General features: G+C 42.5%; 1 protein-coding gene across 1 annotated transcript; it reads right to left on the bottom strand.

Annotated features, from left to right (window-relative positions):
• Nucleotides 1–9302: 9302 nt before the first annotated feature.
• On the bottom strand, nucleotides 9303–14856 carry LOC143880346 (putative disease resistance protein RGA3). Its single transcript, XM_077383246.1, has 3 exons — nucleotides 11000–14856; nucleotides 10755–10910; nucleotides 9303–9541 (listed from the first exon to the last, which is right to left on the bottom strand). The coding sequence occupies exon 1, from the start codon at nucleotides 14756–14758 to the stop codon at nucleotides 11006–11008; it is 3753 nt and encodes a 1250-aa protein (XP_077239361.1). The 5' UTR covers nucleotides 14759–14856; the 3' UTR covers nucleotides 9303–9541; nucleotides 10755–10910; nucleotides 11000–11005.
• Nucleotides 14857–15410: the final 554 nt, after the last annotated feature.

A 15410-nucleotide genomic window follows, 5' to 3' on the forward strand; every position in this document is an offset into this window, starting at 1 on the left:
CGACGAGACCCTTATTCTTCTTCCAATCCTTCTTCTTTCCCTTGTAGTTTGAGGAAGATGAGTTGAGAAGAGGGAACTCCGGTCTTTTGTGTCCCATCTTCTTACAATTATAGCATCTTATTCTTCCTTCTACTTCACTTTCTTCTTTCTTCTTCTTTTTATTCTTTTATGCTTCTTTCTCCATAAGCTTTTGAATTTTCTCAAAGCTTCTTCTTCATCACTATCCGCCTCACTTGAGGATGAGTCCGTCTTGGAGGCCTTTAGAGCTAGAGATCTACTCTCTTTTTCTTTTTCTTTCGACTTCTTCTCTTCTTGACGGCTAGTGAGGAGCATCTCATGAGTGATAAGAGATCCTACAAGCTCCTCCATAGTTAGTGTCTTGAGATCCTTTGATTCTTGTATGGCGGTTACTTTTGGATCCCAATGTGGAGGAAGTGACCTAAGCAACTTACTCACAAGCTCATCAGTAGGATAAGATTTACCAAGATTAGCTAATTCATTTGATATTTTAGAAAATCGGGTATACATTTCGGAAATACTTTCACTTTGACCCATTCTAAATATTTCATATTTGCTCTTTAACAAGTTTATTTTGAAATCTTTGACTTGTGATGTTCCCTCATGGGTAATGGCAAGAGTATCCCAAATACCCTTGGCGGAATAAAAAAGAGCTACTCTATTAAACTCCTCCATAGATAAGGCGCAAAACAAAGAGTTTATAGCTTTGTAATTTAAATTTGCATGCCTTTTCTCTACAACATTCCATTCTTCAAATAGCTTGAAGGCAAAATGTATCCATTTTCAACAATATGCCAAAGCTCCACATCTATCGAAAGAAGATAGATGCGCATCCTTGTCTTCCAATGTCCATAGTTAGACCCATTAAAGAAAGGAGGTCTAGTTGTGGAATGGCCTTCCGGAAGTCCGGTTCCATTTATGTTTGTCATTTCACAATTAGAAGGTTGCCAAAGATCTTATGATCTTTCCCTTGTTAAATTTTTTTTTAAAAATTTACCAAAGATTTTAAGAAAAGAAAATCCTTTAAGAGCTAAAATTACCAAAGATCTTATGATCTTTCCCATATGATGATACTAACTCTCTCTCTCTCTCTCTCTCTCTCTCTCTCTCCACTTGTATATACTCTCTCTTCTCTCCTCTCTCTTTGAGAGCAAACCCTTGGTGGGCCCATCAATAAATGGTTTGGATCATTGGAGAAGGTGGACACCATAAAAAGTATATTTTTAAATGAAAATCACATGGGCCTGCATGTTTCAAAGATCTAAACCATTCAATTGTTGTGCCCACCATAAGATGATCCAAACCCTCCGACCAACCTCTATGAGTAGGAGAGTTAGTATCATCATATGGGATGATGCCCCCCAGGATTATGCTCCCCCTTGTTAACGCGATTTGATATCAAAAAGAGTTAAAGTCTGCCCAGTCCACTTCCGTTAAAATGAGGGCGCATTATCTCAAGGGGGGTGGAAAAACAATCTCCCGAGAAAGGCCTATTTACAACAAGGCCCATCATATGAACGGTCTGGATGTTGGAATAATGTAGGAAGTAATGATTTTTTAACAAAAATGCGAGCACATATTTTTGTAAAATAGAGTGGACCCTCCTTATTCAAAGATCTGAACCATTAAGTTGTTAGATCACAATGTAAATACGCAGTACCACAAAAATCAACTCCATTCGATGTTCCTAACCTTACGATCTATCGAGGTTTCATATGGCGTAGCTTATCTACACATTAGAGGGTTACATCATCCCATGAAGATGATTTTGGGGGCACAATCTAATAACACGGGGCCCAGCAGGTTTGGACCTTCTAACAAGATGAGCTTCATTGTATGTTTCAAAGTATATGCTCACCTAAGAACGGACACAATATACATTAATGTCCACCTATTACATGCCACCTACGTGCATACCTCATAAAACGTATATTTGTTTTAGAAAAATCATTGGGGCCATTTTGTTCAAAGATCCAAACTGTTCAATTGTTGAGCCTCGACATAAATAGGTTGTGCCCCAAAAATCATCTCCATTGGCTGATCCTAATCATCCAATCGAATACGCTGGCACCATATTTAAATCTATACATATTGAAGAGCTAGATCATCCTAAGCCTCCATAAATCAGGGGATGAGGATCTGGCCCCACAAATGAATGGTTTGGATCACCCAAACATTTTTTTTATGACATAGGGTATCCACACCCCAACTTTTAGGGCGGGACCATTCTCTACGGATTTGTGCAATCACCCGTAAACCATGTGCATTGGGTAAGGCTGGGGGATTCGAACTCACATCAATGGGGAGCATACCCATGACTTTAAGCCAAAGAGCCGCACCTGTATGGGTTATCACCCTAACAATGTGGGGCCCACTATAATTTTGAGCTGCACATTCATACACGGCTGTGTAGGGGTGCAACTCGGGTCGGGTTCGATCGGGTTGAGTTCAACCTTAGCCCAATCAAAACCAAGCCTCCGGTTGAGGATGGTCAACCCTAACCCAACCTGCCTCTAAATCTCTCAACCCTAACCCAACCCATCTAACCTGAAATCGGGTTGGATTGACTTGGGTTGGTTCGGGTTCACCTTGGGCCAAATGGAAAAATACAATAACCCAAAGAAAATCAAGATAAAATTGGAGGAGGGAGGTCACATTCGGGTTGCCAAGTGTCATGGGGAAACAGTTGAGGGCAACCCAACCTTCGCAGAGAGCTCAATGTCACGGGGATGCAATTGGTATTTTGGGCAATCAATGTCTTGATAATTCATCAGGCGTAGTCGCTAAGAGCACCTTTGGTGGGCACTCCTGGTTGAGAGAGTTGGTTGGCCAAACTCTTAAGGGGGAGTTGGCCCTATGACATGCTGACTCCTCCCCCGATAGGCCCAGTAGGTGTTGGCCGGATCCTTGGTGGTTTGCTTGTGCGTTGTGTGAGGACTTGCTTGTGCGTGTGAGGCACATAGTAGAAAATCATATTGCAGCTCATGTGCATGCTCTAAGGGAGCTTTGGATTCGGACTGAGAGTTATCCAAAGGGATGCTCCAATTTCTTTGGTCGAGGACGGGGGCCAAAGACAATGCATGTTGGGCCGGGTTCCCACATGCATTGCGCGTACGGACCGGTGCAGGGGGCTCGCTATATTACTTTTGGTTTCTGCACCATGGTACATCTTGTGGTTAGGCCAATCTCTAGGCTTTCCCATGAGTTCATGCCGGGGTGGCTTTGGTCACCCTCGCAAGGTGCATACCTTGCGGATCAGTCCATGGAGCATGCTTGTTTCTTGGATGACCAAGCCTCTGTGCTTGGCTGATTTTTGTGTCACAACGTCATGCTTCCTACTGGATGAACTTTACAGTGGGCTTTAAGGCCTGATGTTCGATGTACTCGTGATGTTGGCTGATCACGAGAGTGGGTTTAGAGTTGGTCTCGACAAGTCTAAGCTCAATAGCTTGAAGAAAAGTTTGGTGTCCGTGAGCAAAGTACCTAGAAGTGCATGCCAAGATCTTATCTGAGATGCCTGTTGAACAACATAGAGATTGTGTGCACATATGAAGCATCAAGAGGTGCTGGGAGTGTAGGGCCTTCAGAGCCTTGCACGGTTGAAGGTTGGCCTTAGCATATGCATATGTTGAGGCGCCGCACGGGTAATTCCGCTGCTAAAACAAAAGGCCCATGACAGTTGGTATTAGAGCAAAATTGTCCAAGCTAAATTCATAGTGTGCTTTGATAGTTGGTATCAGATAGGTATCAGGTGGCAAATTAGGGCAGGTTGTGAATGTAAGGGCTTGTCAAGGAGCGGTGATACAGTTGGTGTTTGTGCTTGGCATAGTTGCCGCAAGTGGCATTGTTTGTGGCTATTGTTAGTACATCTCAAGTGCAAGTGGAAGTGGATGAAAGAACGGGAAACGCTTTCAGTTATGGCAGAGTTAGAACTTTAATGTTGTCCAAGTGGTGGCAGCTTGGTGTGCGAAGTTGCAGATGTCTTTGAAACTAACACCTTGAAAGTCCATAGTCAGCCGGCAAGAGTAGTGAATGTTTGGGGATGTTTATTTCTGAAGAGCGGATGCAAAGCTTTCTCAATGTTTTTTGTGAGAAATCATTGAGCTGTTTTGGTGGCATGGGTTACTTTGTGAGCTCAGCAAACAAAGTGGTAAAGTATGACAACTTGAAAGTTTGGACTCTCCCCTATCTTACTTGAGTCATGCAGCAGAGGTGAGATGGCATGGAAGGATTGGTACCGTCAATGTTGGAGTAAGCATTGGCCAATGAATTTGCTCGAAGCTTCATACAGTGGAATAACATCAACCATCAGTGAATGAGTTGGCATGTTTCAATGACCCACCAATGTGTGAGATCGGAAGTGGCAGTTGGAAAGTTGTAAATGGTCCGTTGCAGAGTTGGCTAAGTAGCGATGGGTTTGCATATGGCCTAAGGGCTCGCAATGACAAAGGGTTGGCACGCAGGCAAGAAGCCTTCCCTACACGAGATGAGGTGCTGAACGTGTCGGCACTAAAGCGCTTATAGAGGTGGATTTGTTCACTTAGTGCGATAGCATAACTAGTTTGATGGACTCGTAGTATGCTCTTAGGGTGAAGAGGAAGCACAGACGAACCTGGGTCAAGGTATCCGATTTACTCTGACAGGGAGGCGATACTGGGGGCCAGTAGGGTGAAGATGTTCACGACACCGAAGGAGTGAAGACACGTACTTAGGGTGAAGAACTGGTCAATGACTAAAGTACTTAGATGACAGTTCACAACACAATCGAGCATGCAAGATGCCCTTCTCAGAAAGACCTTGGAACAGACACCAAGGCCGCTTACATCGACAATAGATCTTGTTGCATTGGTATGGGACAGTATGGTGAACTCAGATGGCATATGAGTTGGCTGTGTTGGTATAGAACAACATGGTGGACTTATTTGTCTCTCGCTACTTTGGAATTTCAATGTTGGATGGGATCAAAAGGGCATCTCATTCTGAATGATGGTGGATTTGGACAGTTAGTAGTGTGAGTACTAGCCGTGGGTACCTAAGGAGGCCATTGGTGGTATAAGGGTTGATTGTTCAAACAACTAGGTTGGTGATGGACTGAAATAAGAAACACTAAGGGTCGCAGTTAGGGATGAAGTTGGTTCCCTGTGAGATCTTGCACCTGGCCAGAGTGGCAGGTGTGTTGCAGTGGGTGATCCCAGCAGACGATGCTTGGCCTCACGACGAGGCGGCTGGATTCCTCCTTTTGCTCCTCAGCCTATGGGATATTAGCAGCCATTTCCAGTTGTTGTTCCCCTCGCAAGGGCAGGTTCTTACGCGCTACTCAACCGTTCGCCACTGGAAACACTTCCCTTCCGACTTGCATGTGAGGTCGTTCCTTTGGTTCGGGGATGTAGGTATTCCTCACGACACTTTTCATATGGCCTAAGCGGCATGTGTTGCAGCAGTTGTTGATCCCAACAAGGGATTCTTGGCCTCACGAAGAGGTGGGATCTATGGTGGTTCCTTCCACCAGGGAATGTAGGTTGCTTCCAGGAGAATGTTCGGACTTTGCGTAGTTGCAGCAGCAGTTGATCCCAGGAAGGGATTCTTGGCCTCTGGAGGAGGTGGGACCTATGGCGATTCCTTTTGCCTATGAATGTAGGTTGCTTCCTAAAAATCGTTTGTACTTTGCATGTGGTAAGTGCAACACTTGGCCAATGAGTGGCAAGTGCCGTGCTGGAAGTGGTGGCACTCTCTCAGTGTTTGCAGGTATCATCATAAAACCTTCCACGACGTTTGTAGGTAGTGGTGACACAAAGCCTTCGCATAGTTTGATGGAGTCCAAGAAAACCATCGATGTTTGGGATAACTATAAGAGATCTATAAAGCAGTGGTTGGAAGAACTTGAGGTGGTGTAGTATGTAGAGGAGGTCGGGTTGGACTGAATGTCAGAGTACCAGTATCACCTGTTTTCAAGATTATGAAGTCATTGCTATTGTGGAATTGAGCTTCACAGAGTGCTTAGTGTCGAAGAGGGCTTCAAAGTTATCAGCTAGGGAGTGTCATGGGAAAACAGCTGAGGGCAACCCAACCTTCGCAGAGCGCTCAGTGTCACAGGGATGCAATCGGTATTTCGGGCAATCAATGTACCAATAATTCTTCAGGGGTAGTCACTAAGAGCACCTTTGGTGGGCACTCTTGGTTGAAAGGGTTGGTTGGCCAAACTCTTTAGGGGGAGTTGGCCCCGTGACATTCTGAATCCTCCCCGATAGGCCCAACAGGTTTGGGTCGTAACCTTGGTGGTTTGGTTTTGGGTTGTACGAGAACTTGCTTATGCGTGCATACTGCAGCTCATGTGCGTGCTCTAAGGGAGCTTTGGGTGCGGACTGAGAGTTATCCAAAGGGATGCTCCAGTTTCTTTGGTCGAGGATGGGGGCCAAAGACAATGCATGTTGGGTTGGGTTACTACATGCATTGTGCGTACAGACCGGTGCAGGGGGCTCGCTAAATTACTTTGCCTCCTGAACCGTGGTACATCTTGTGGTTAGGCCAATCTAGAGGCTTTCTCGTGAGTTCGTGTCGGGGTGACTTTAGTTACCCTCGCAAGGTGCATACCTTGGAGATCAGTCCATGGATCATGCTTGCTTCTTGGATGACCATGCCTCTATGCTTGGCAGATTTATGCGTGGAAGTATCATGCCTCAAACTGGATGGACTTTTCATTGGGAATCAAGGCCCGATGTTCGATCTACGCGTGAGGCTGGCTGATCACAAGAGTCGGTTCAGAGTTGGTCTTGGCAAGTCTATGCTCATTAGCTTGATGAAAGATTTGGTGGCCGTGAGCAAAGTATCTAGAAGTGCATGTCAAGATCTTAGCAGAGTAGCCTGTTGAACAGCTTAGAGATTGTGTGCACATATGAAACATTAAGAGGTGTTGGGGGTGTAGGGCCCTTACGCAGTTGAAGGCTGGACTTAACATATGCATATGTTGAGGCGCCAAACAGGTTATTCCGCTGCTAAAACCAAAGGTCCGTGACACAAGGCCTAAACCCTAACCCAACCCGAAATTAAATCAGGTTGGCTTTAACCCTAACCCAAGGAAATGCCGATCCAACCCGAGCTCAAATTGGGTTAAACCTGTCAGGTTCAGGTTGAGCCCGATCCAAGTTGCACCGTGGGCTGTGGCATGAGGGCCTTCCCTACCGCTTTCAATGCATCACGGAGGCCTTTGGCATAGTTCCTAATACTCAGCAAAAACAAAACCTTCTCCTGCCCCCTCGAAAGGCACCCCCATTGAGCTGAATCTCCCTTGTAGCCAGGAGCATGTGTATAATGGTACCGGCAAGAAGGTGAGGATTTCGACTAATGCGGTTGACCCCGTTGGGTGAGTATTTTATTTTTCTTCAGCTTTGTCATTTCATGCAAACACTTGTATATTTCATAGTTGCCATTGTTGGGTTGCTGGAATTCACTCTTAACAACTACCTGTTAAGCCTTCTGAGATTGATTTTGAGGTAATAGTTGTGGCAAAAGTATGAATCTATGTTTTCATGGGTACTGTTCTTTTTTGGCATTGTTAATTCCTTTGGAATCAGTAGAGATTTTGTTCATGGCGTTAGGCTTTTGATGTTGATTGATTTTATTAGGAAATTTTATGTGGAGCCAAGACTTTTTACATAATTACAAGAAAAAGTTATTCAAGTATCCATCATACGTAGTTAGTTTCATCTCATTGTAATATTTTGGTCCTTTCCCATTTTCGCTTATTGCATTTGATGAGCCTCATCATGTCACTTATCCCATTCAATCTGTTTCCTATGATTCTATATTTGCACATCATTCATTCTCTCTCCACATTCGGCTTTTCTTACCCTGCATTTTTCCTTGATCCAATTTTCCATCCTCGTCTTTTGCAAACTATGAAGCCATGGGGTTGATCACGAGAAACTAAGATTCGAGCTGAAAGTTGGATTATGTGTTTCTATCTATAGGGATTTTCTATGATTTCTTGAATCTAGGGTTAAGTTTGAGTGGGTTTTAGTAGGTGATATTAATAGAAACCATGTTTTTTTTAAAGATTTGTTGGCTTATAGTAAATTTTTTTAAGCTTTATTATGATAAAAAAAATGAAAAATTTGATGAAGCTGATCAGCAACTACACCCAAACAAAAGGTAAATATACAACAGCCCTTCAAGGAGGAAGGTGATCAAACACCCCTAAAATTCTATATCTCAACCTCAGATCGAGCCGGATGATCTGTGTCACTGTTAGCTGAACATAGGATGTGCGCAAAGGACATTACATTCCCCTCCACCATATCCACAATCTCCTCCATAGCATAAAAAAATATTCAATGATACCTCGACCCTACATTCCCAATATATGAAGTGAGCGAGTCTCCTTACGCCACTAGGGAATTAAGGAGGGAGGAATCCACAAGCCAACTCCCTCTCAAGAGAGCTACGACATCCGCATCTTTAGAATCCGTCATACCTATCAGAACCAAACAGGCCCATCTGATAATGCTCTCACATTATGAGTAAGTCCACCACTACCAGCAAAGCTCGGATTAACTAAGCTATAACCACAGAAGTTCAGCTTAACTAATATAGGGTCTGGAGGCAACCACCTATGCTGGTGGTGATTGGAGCGTATTGCACTCAAGTGAATCACATTCCACCATAAACAGATGGAAGACTTCGAATAGCCTCTGAACTTCGGAAGGATGATTGCTCACTTCACCACAAAAGATAAAATCTTTTGCTAGATACTACGCTCCCTTTGTTGTTTCCCTTGTAGATCCTTCTATTTCTCTCCTTGCAAACCCGTCATGAGGACCCAAGCCTCCACCATATAATCTATATGAATGGAAATGTCCAGCCATTCCAAATAAATCAAGAATGTAGAACCATATCTTCCTATGAAACTCTTGTGAATGAAAATATGATCCACTGTTTGCTGCACAACACATGATTTCTAAGTGTGTATTTGTACTTAGTCTAGCATTTATCGACATTCCATCTCAAGTAAACTTCTGCGAGTATTTCCACTTTATTGTGGACCTGTGTCCAGACAAAACCGATGTTTATTGGATATGCAATAATTCTTTCACAGACTAAGAACTACAGGATCACCCCTTTCATTTTGGGTTGAAGGAGGGATCGTACCAGTCGAGCCCCAAAGGGCTCGTCGCATAAACATGCAAGGTCTCAATTTGCATTTCAAACTTTCATACCAGAACAATTCCAAAACATATCAATAATAATTTAATAAACTAAATCCAACAAAACGAGGTCACAATCCGCAATAAAAGAAATCCATGACTCCCTAAATAACTCCTCGATAAAAAAATAAAATATGAACTTCCAAACATAATGAGGTTATAATCTATAACAGATATGACAAACTCCCAAATAACAAAAAATGGTAATAACAAATTTAAATAAACTGTCTTGTCTCTAAGCAAATTCTAACATTTAAGTTTTCAAGCGTCCATGAAACTCCTCAGTGTTCCCGCAAGCATTGGAGTTAATCAACCTAGGTCATCTGTAACAGAATAAATACAGAGTGAGCTAGATAGTCAAGTAAGTAACCACCAACCTTAGCTAGCCAGATCAAGAATGTAAGATAAAACATTTTAGAATAGAGATTTCCGAAGTAAAAATATTTTTCTTTTGTAAAACAATGAGAGTTCCCAGTCAAATCTTACACAGTTTTACAAGCTTCACTTGCATGGAACAATTGACAAACAAATTCAAAACAATTGACTTTACGACAATTGACAAACAAATTCAAAACAATTGGCCGTACTATATCGCTCTTACGACATATTGCTCTTGTGGAAGTGTTAGAATAAAAATTACATATAACCCTTGTAGTCAGAACTAATACCATCTGGATGCCACTTATATTATACTCCGATAGTCCAAAACTTATATGGAGTTTAACATATCCAGAGTTTATAATAAATAATAGTTATGATAAAAAGAAGAAGAAGAAATTAATCTAAAACAAATTTTAGTTGTCAAATAAAATTCAACTGTAGGATCACTTTTCATTAGTTATATCAATATAACATATTTTAGTAATATCATGTTGCAAATAACTAGAAAAGGTAGAAGATCACTTACGTTTCATGCACAGCCTAATAATGCCTAAGTAATAGCTTGTAAATTGTTTTTAAGCTTCTTCATCTAATCCTATAATTAAAAAAATTAAAAAAATTCAAAATTCAGCAGCACACTTAAACTTGTCTGTAATATATACACCCAAAAATTCAATTCCTTTCTCCGCATTCCTTTCCCCTTTCTATTATTACTATTATTGTAAATATGAAACCCCCAAAATTGGAAAACTATTAAAATCTAAGGGATCCCCTTTCAAGTCATTGGGGCCATGGCCACCCCCACACTATATGTCCCTCCGCCCCTGCCAATCATATTATGTCCCACGACTATAAATGCATCTCAAGGAAGTATCTAGGGAAAACTTGGGTGGTCCTCAACTTTATTTTAAGCCATGTAAATGAAAAGTTTTTGTCACTATTTGATGTCTTATAGAAGCAAAATTTTATAAATCAAATCAACAGTCAGTCACATCACTCCCGTTTTTATCTCCAAAACGGAATCTTACAAAAAAAGTAAATCTTTGGAATATGAATATTACAAAAAAACTACATGAAGAATCATACAAAAAAAGCAGACGAACATGCTCCAATTTTGTGTTAATGAAAATGAAAAAATTACTTATCTTTGTTTACCTGTCATGGTTGTGGATGGCAAGGTAGAGGAACTGAGAGTAATCCAACAATCTATCCTTTAATCCCATCTACATTCTAGAATCTCTTTCCACCACCGAATTCCATCGATTCAGCTCTCGCTCTGATTCTTAAAATCCTCCGTTCATGTTTCTACATCTGCCATGTTTTGTACAGAAGGATAGTCCTAGGCAATAATAATAATAATGCAATGGTAGAAAATGTTTAAACGGGGAAAGAGGACGCACCTTTGTCTATATGCAGACAAAATGGGGGATGTGTTGTATCTTGGGCCAATCTTGGCCGTCGTTCTTTTGACATGATTCCTTCAATTTAGGACATCCAACAAAATACAAACTTCTAAGTGTAGTGGGGAGGCCATCTTCTGGCAAGGATGATATTTCGGGACAGTAACAAATATGTAAATAATCGAGGGATGTGAGGTTTTGCATCCCATTGGGTAAGGACTTGAGATTTTCACAAGTGCAGATGAAAAGATTGAAGAGATTAGTGGGCAGCCCATATTCATTGTTGTTATCATCAGGGAACAACGAAAAGAGTTGAGGACAACTATCGATTATCAAATTTCTGAGAGAGGTGAGGCTTTGCATCCCCTTGGGCAAGGACTTGAGATTAGGACAAGAAAAGATTTCTAGGTTATTGAGCGTGGTGGGTAGCCCATGGTCATTATTTTCATCATCAGGAAACAAGGAATGGAGTTGAGGACAATCTTTTATTTTCAATTCTTTGAGGCAGGGGAGGAGGCTTTGCATCCTCTTAGGCAAGGACTTGAGATTAAGAAAAGCGGAGATGTCTAGAGTAGTGAGCGGGGTGGGCAGCCTAGGGTCATTCTTTTCATCATCTAGAAACAAGGAATGGAGTTGAGGACATTCATGGACTACCAATTTTGTGAAAGAGGTGAGGCTTTGCATCCCCTTGGGCAAGGACCTGAGATTAGGACAAGTGCGGATTTCTAGAGTAATGAGCTCAGTGGGCAGTCCATAGTCATTATTTTCATCATTTGGAAAAAGGGAATGGAGTTGAGGACATTCACGGATCACCAAATTTTTGAGAGAGGTGAGGCTTTGCATCCCCTTGGGCAAGGACATGAGATTGTCACATGAAAATATTTGAAGGTCTTTAATTGTCATGGGCAGTGCTGACTCTTTTGAGAAAAGCGGGAGTTGAGTAGCAATGGATAACTCTACAAGGGAGGTGAGGTTTTCCAGCCGAGTAGGCATGGACTTGAGATTAGGACATCCGACAATTCTTAGAGATTTGAGCGTGGTGGGAAGCCTCCCCTCTCCATATCCCAAGGACTTTAGTCCTGGGCAGTCAGAGATTTGTAAATGTTGGAGAGAGGTTAGATCTTGCAAAGAGACCTTCTCGAGACAACACTCCAACTGATGACACCTTCCTATGGTTAACCTTTGAAGAGAGATAGGGCAAGGCGTTGTCAAGCTTAATAGCATCTTCACGCCACAACTAATGAGTTCTAAGTCACAAATAGATGGGAGCCTCGGAAGGGCACTCAATTCTCTGCAACCATTTATATTTAACTTTGTGACGGCAGGAAGGTCAGCGGGCAACACCTGCAGCTTGGGGCAGTTCTGTAAGGTGAGCTCACAAAGAGAAGGTAGCTGGCAATCAAGAGGAAAGGGATGTTCGCAATTTCTACAATCCTCAATGGTAATGCAAGTCAGATTGGAGAGATGTGACATCCAACTTGGAAAACTGACACCGCCATAGGATTCTATACTTAATTCTTTGAGGTTGGCATGGGGTTGGAGGCCTTCCAATACCCCATCGTTATTGACTATTCCATCTTGTGAACTGCCATATCGGGCCCATTGCAATGTCAACTCATTAAGGTATTTCTTATCTTTCAAATTGGCTTCTTTAGCCTCCTCTATGTTTTGCACATGCTCGAGACCCGAAATTTCAAGTCTTCCTTTAATGTTACTCAGGTTCTTCAACTCTCCTATCTGACAACCACTCTCTTCGCACACCTTGAAATGCGGCAATGTTTGGAGCGAAGTTAATTTTCCAATTCCTAGTAAAGGAACAGACTCTACAAAAATATTCCGTAGATTAACTAGATTCGTGATACCTTTGGGTAACCCTTCAAGTTGACTGCAAAATTCCAGAGTCAGCGTTTGCAGATTACAAAGACTAGCTACTGATTCAGGCAGCCTCTCTATCTTCGTGCCAGAGAGGTCAAGGTAGCGTAGATGTTTCAAATGGCCAATCGAATCCGGCAACTTGTCGATTGCAGATCCATTCAAATCCAATACACGCAGGCATCTCAACTCCATCAATGCATCATCGAGAATCTGGTTGTCAATGGAAGATGGAGCCCTCAGTCGTAAAGTGCGCAATCTCTTAAATTTGCTCAAGGCCTCCAAAGACATTGAACCCTCTTTCACGTCAGTCCATGATAAATGACGTGCCATTTCAGGGATGCTTCGTGGCATACCGTCTTCCAATCTACAACATTCATCCCCTGAGACAGATTCTGCTAGATCATGCACTAAATCATGCATCACATATATTGAAATCTTCGGAAAGAAGAATTGGTAAGAATACTGAAAGAAAGACTTTAGTAATAAATCATCAAATATCTCCCCACCAATATCTTCTAGGAGTGTGCTTCCTTTGGTTTGAATGAAGCCTGTAGCCATCCATTGTTGCACCAACACATCTTTCTCAAACTGATGATCTTTAGGAAATTTGGCACAATAGGCAAAACAATGCTTTTGATTGGCTGGCAGGTGACAATAGCTCAATCTCAAAGCTGGCAAAATTTTATTATCATCACCCTTCCATATTTTGCTTGTCAAAATCCTTTCCCACTCGCTCACAGTCCTTTTATAAGACAAGATTCCCCCCAATGTCTTTACTGCCAAAGGCAGGCCTTTGCATTTCTTCACAATTTGCCTACCGATTTCCTCCAGTTCCGGAAAGGCATTTGAAATCCCTCCCGCAAAAGCACGCCGAGTAAACAATTCCCAACAATCAGCATCTGGTAAAACCTTCAAATGGTGGGAAGGAATTGTGCCCAACATCCTTGCAACCCTTTCATCTCGTGTAGTAATGATAATTTTACTTCCTTTCGCTCCAACTCCAAAGGGAACTCGTAGAGTGTCCCAATGAGTATGAATTTGATTTTCACCCCACACGTCATCGAGAACAATTAAAAATTTCTTACCGTTGAGTTTCTTTTCGAGACAACGCTGTGCGGCATCCAGGTTTGAGAGATCACAGTTGCTTCCACTTGCAGATTCAACAAGTGCCTTTGTTATTCTCAGTAGATTAAAATCATCAGACACACAAGCCCACGCTCTGAGCCCAAAATGCGTCTTGACCCTCTGATCGTTGTAGACGAATTGAGCAAGAGTAGTCTTCCCAACCCCACCCATGCCAACTATGGGAATAACAGAGTATAATTTATCATCATCTGAAACCAACAATTGTATGATTTTGTCTTTGTCGACTTGTCTACCAATCACATCAGATTCCTCTACCAAAGAGCTAGTTTCCCGTCGCTCCTGTTCGATTTGGGAACCCCTCCCTCCATCTCTTCTAATTTCGAGATGGAGGTCATGTCCTTCCTTTACAATCACATCTAACCTTCCACTAATCTCCCTTATCTCACGTGCTATGTTACGTTCGTACTGGAAAATAGCGGAGAAGTACCGGACAACCCCTACCTTCTGTCTCTTGCTTGATTGAGCTTCCAAAGCAACATCGTCCAATATGTCATTAGCGTCGTAGGCGATATTCTTGAGTTCTCGAAGCCAACTTCCAACAGCCTTAGAGTGAAATTGCTTTTCCTCAGCATCTTCAATCACGCCTTGAATTAATTTCACTTTCCTCTCTAACTTTTCCACCTCCTCCTGAACACCAACACCCCATTTTGATTTCATTTCTTGTATTGCCGATTCCGTCAGATTGCCAAACAGTGCACCAAGAACAGAGGATACAAACATTTGTACCATTTCTGCCATACTTTCTCCACTAGGAAACAAGAAAATCCCAAGAACGAACCAGATGTTTGTCTACAGTGAGAGAGAAGAAGAAGAACCAAGTTTAATCAAAGGGAAAATGACCAAATGAAAGGGCTTTCTACTGACTATGACATGTGAAGAGGGGAGACTTGGAAATAACCAATCTAGAGTGATGGTGACCTGTTTGCAAGGGTTTAGGACAAAAATACCCTCATTTTTAAAATACCGTCACCTCTCTCTCTCTCTCTCTCTCTCTCTCTCTCATGGGATGATCCCAACCATCAATTAGAGGGCCACAATTCCTCTCTCTTTCTCTCTCATGGGATGATCCCAACAGTCCATTAGAGGGCCACAATGCCCTCTCTCTCTCTCTCTCTCTCTCTCTCTCTCTCTCTCTCTCTCTCGTGGGATGATCCCAACCGTCCATTAGAGGGCCCCAATGCCCCCCTCTCTCTCTCTCTCATGGGATCATCCCAACCGTCCATTAAAGGGCCACAATGCCCTCCTCTCTCTCATGGGATGATCCCAACCGTCTATTAGAGGGTCACAATGCCCCTCTCTCTCATGGGATGATCCCAGCCGTCCATTAGAGGGCCACAATGCCCTCTTTCTCTCATGGGATGATCCCAACCGTCCATTAGATGGTCACAAT

This window comes from Tasmannia lanceolata, unplaced genomic scaffold (genome assembly GCF_043159265.1).
Source record: "Tasmannia lanceolata isolate RefF3 unplaced genomic scaffold, GAP_Taslan_0.1 ptg000006l, whole genome shotgun sequence".
Taxonomy (NCBI): domain Eukaryota; kingdom Viridiplantae; phylum Streptophyta; class Magnoliopsida; order Canellales; family Winteraceae; genus Tasmannia; species Tasmannia lanceolata.

What these genes read in the sequence shown, in the direction of transcription:
- LOC143880346 (XM_077383246.1), bottom strand. Translation starts at nt 14,758, where the DNA reads ATGGCAGAAATGGTACAAATGTTTGTATCCTCTGTTCTTGGTGCACTG.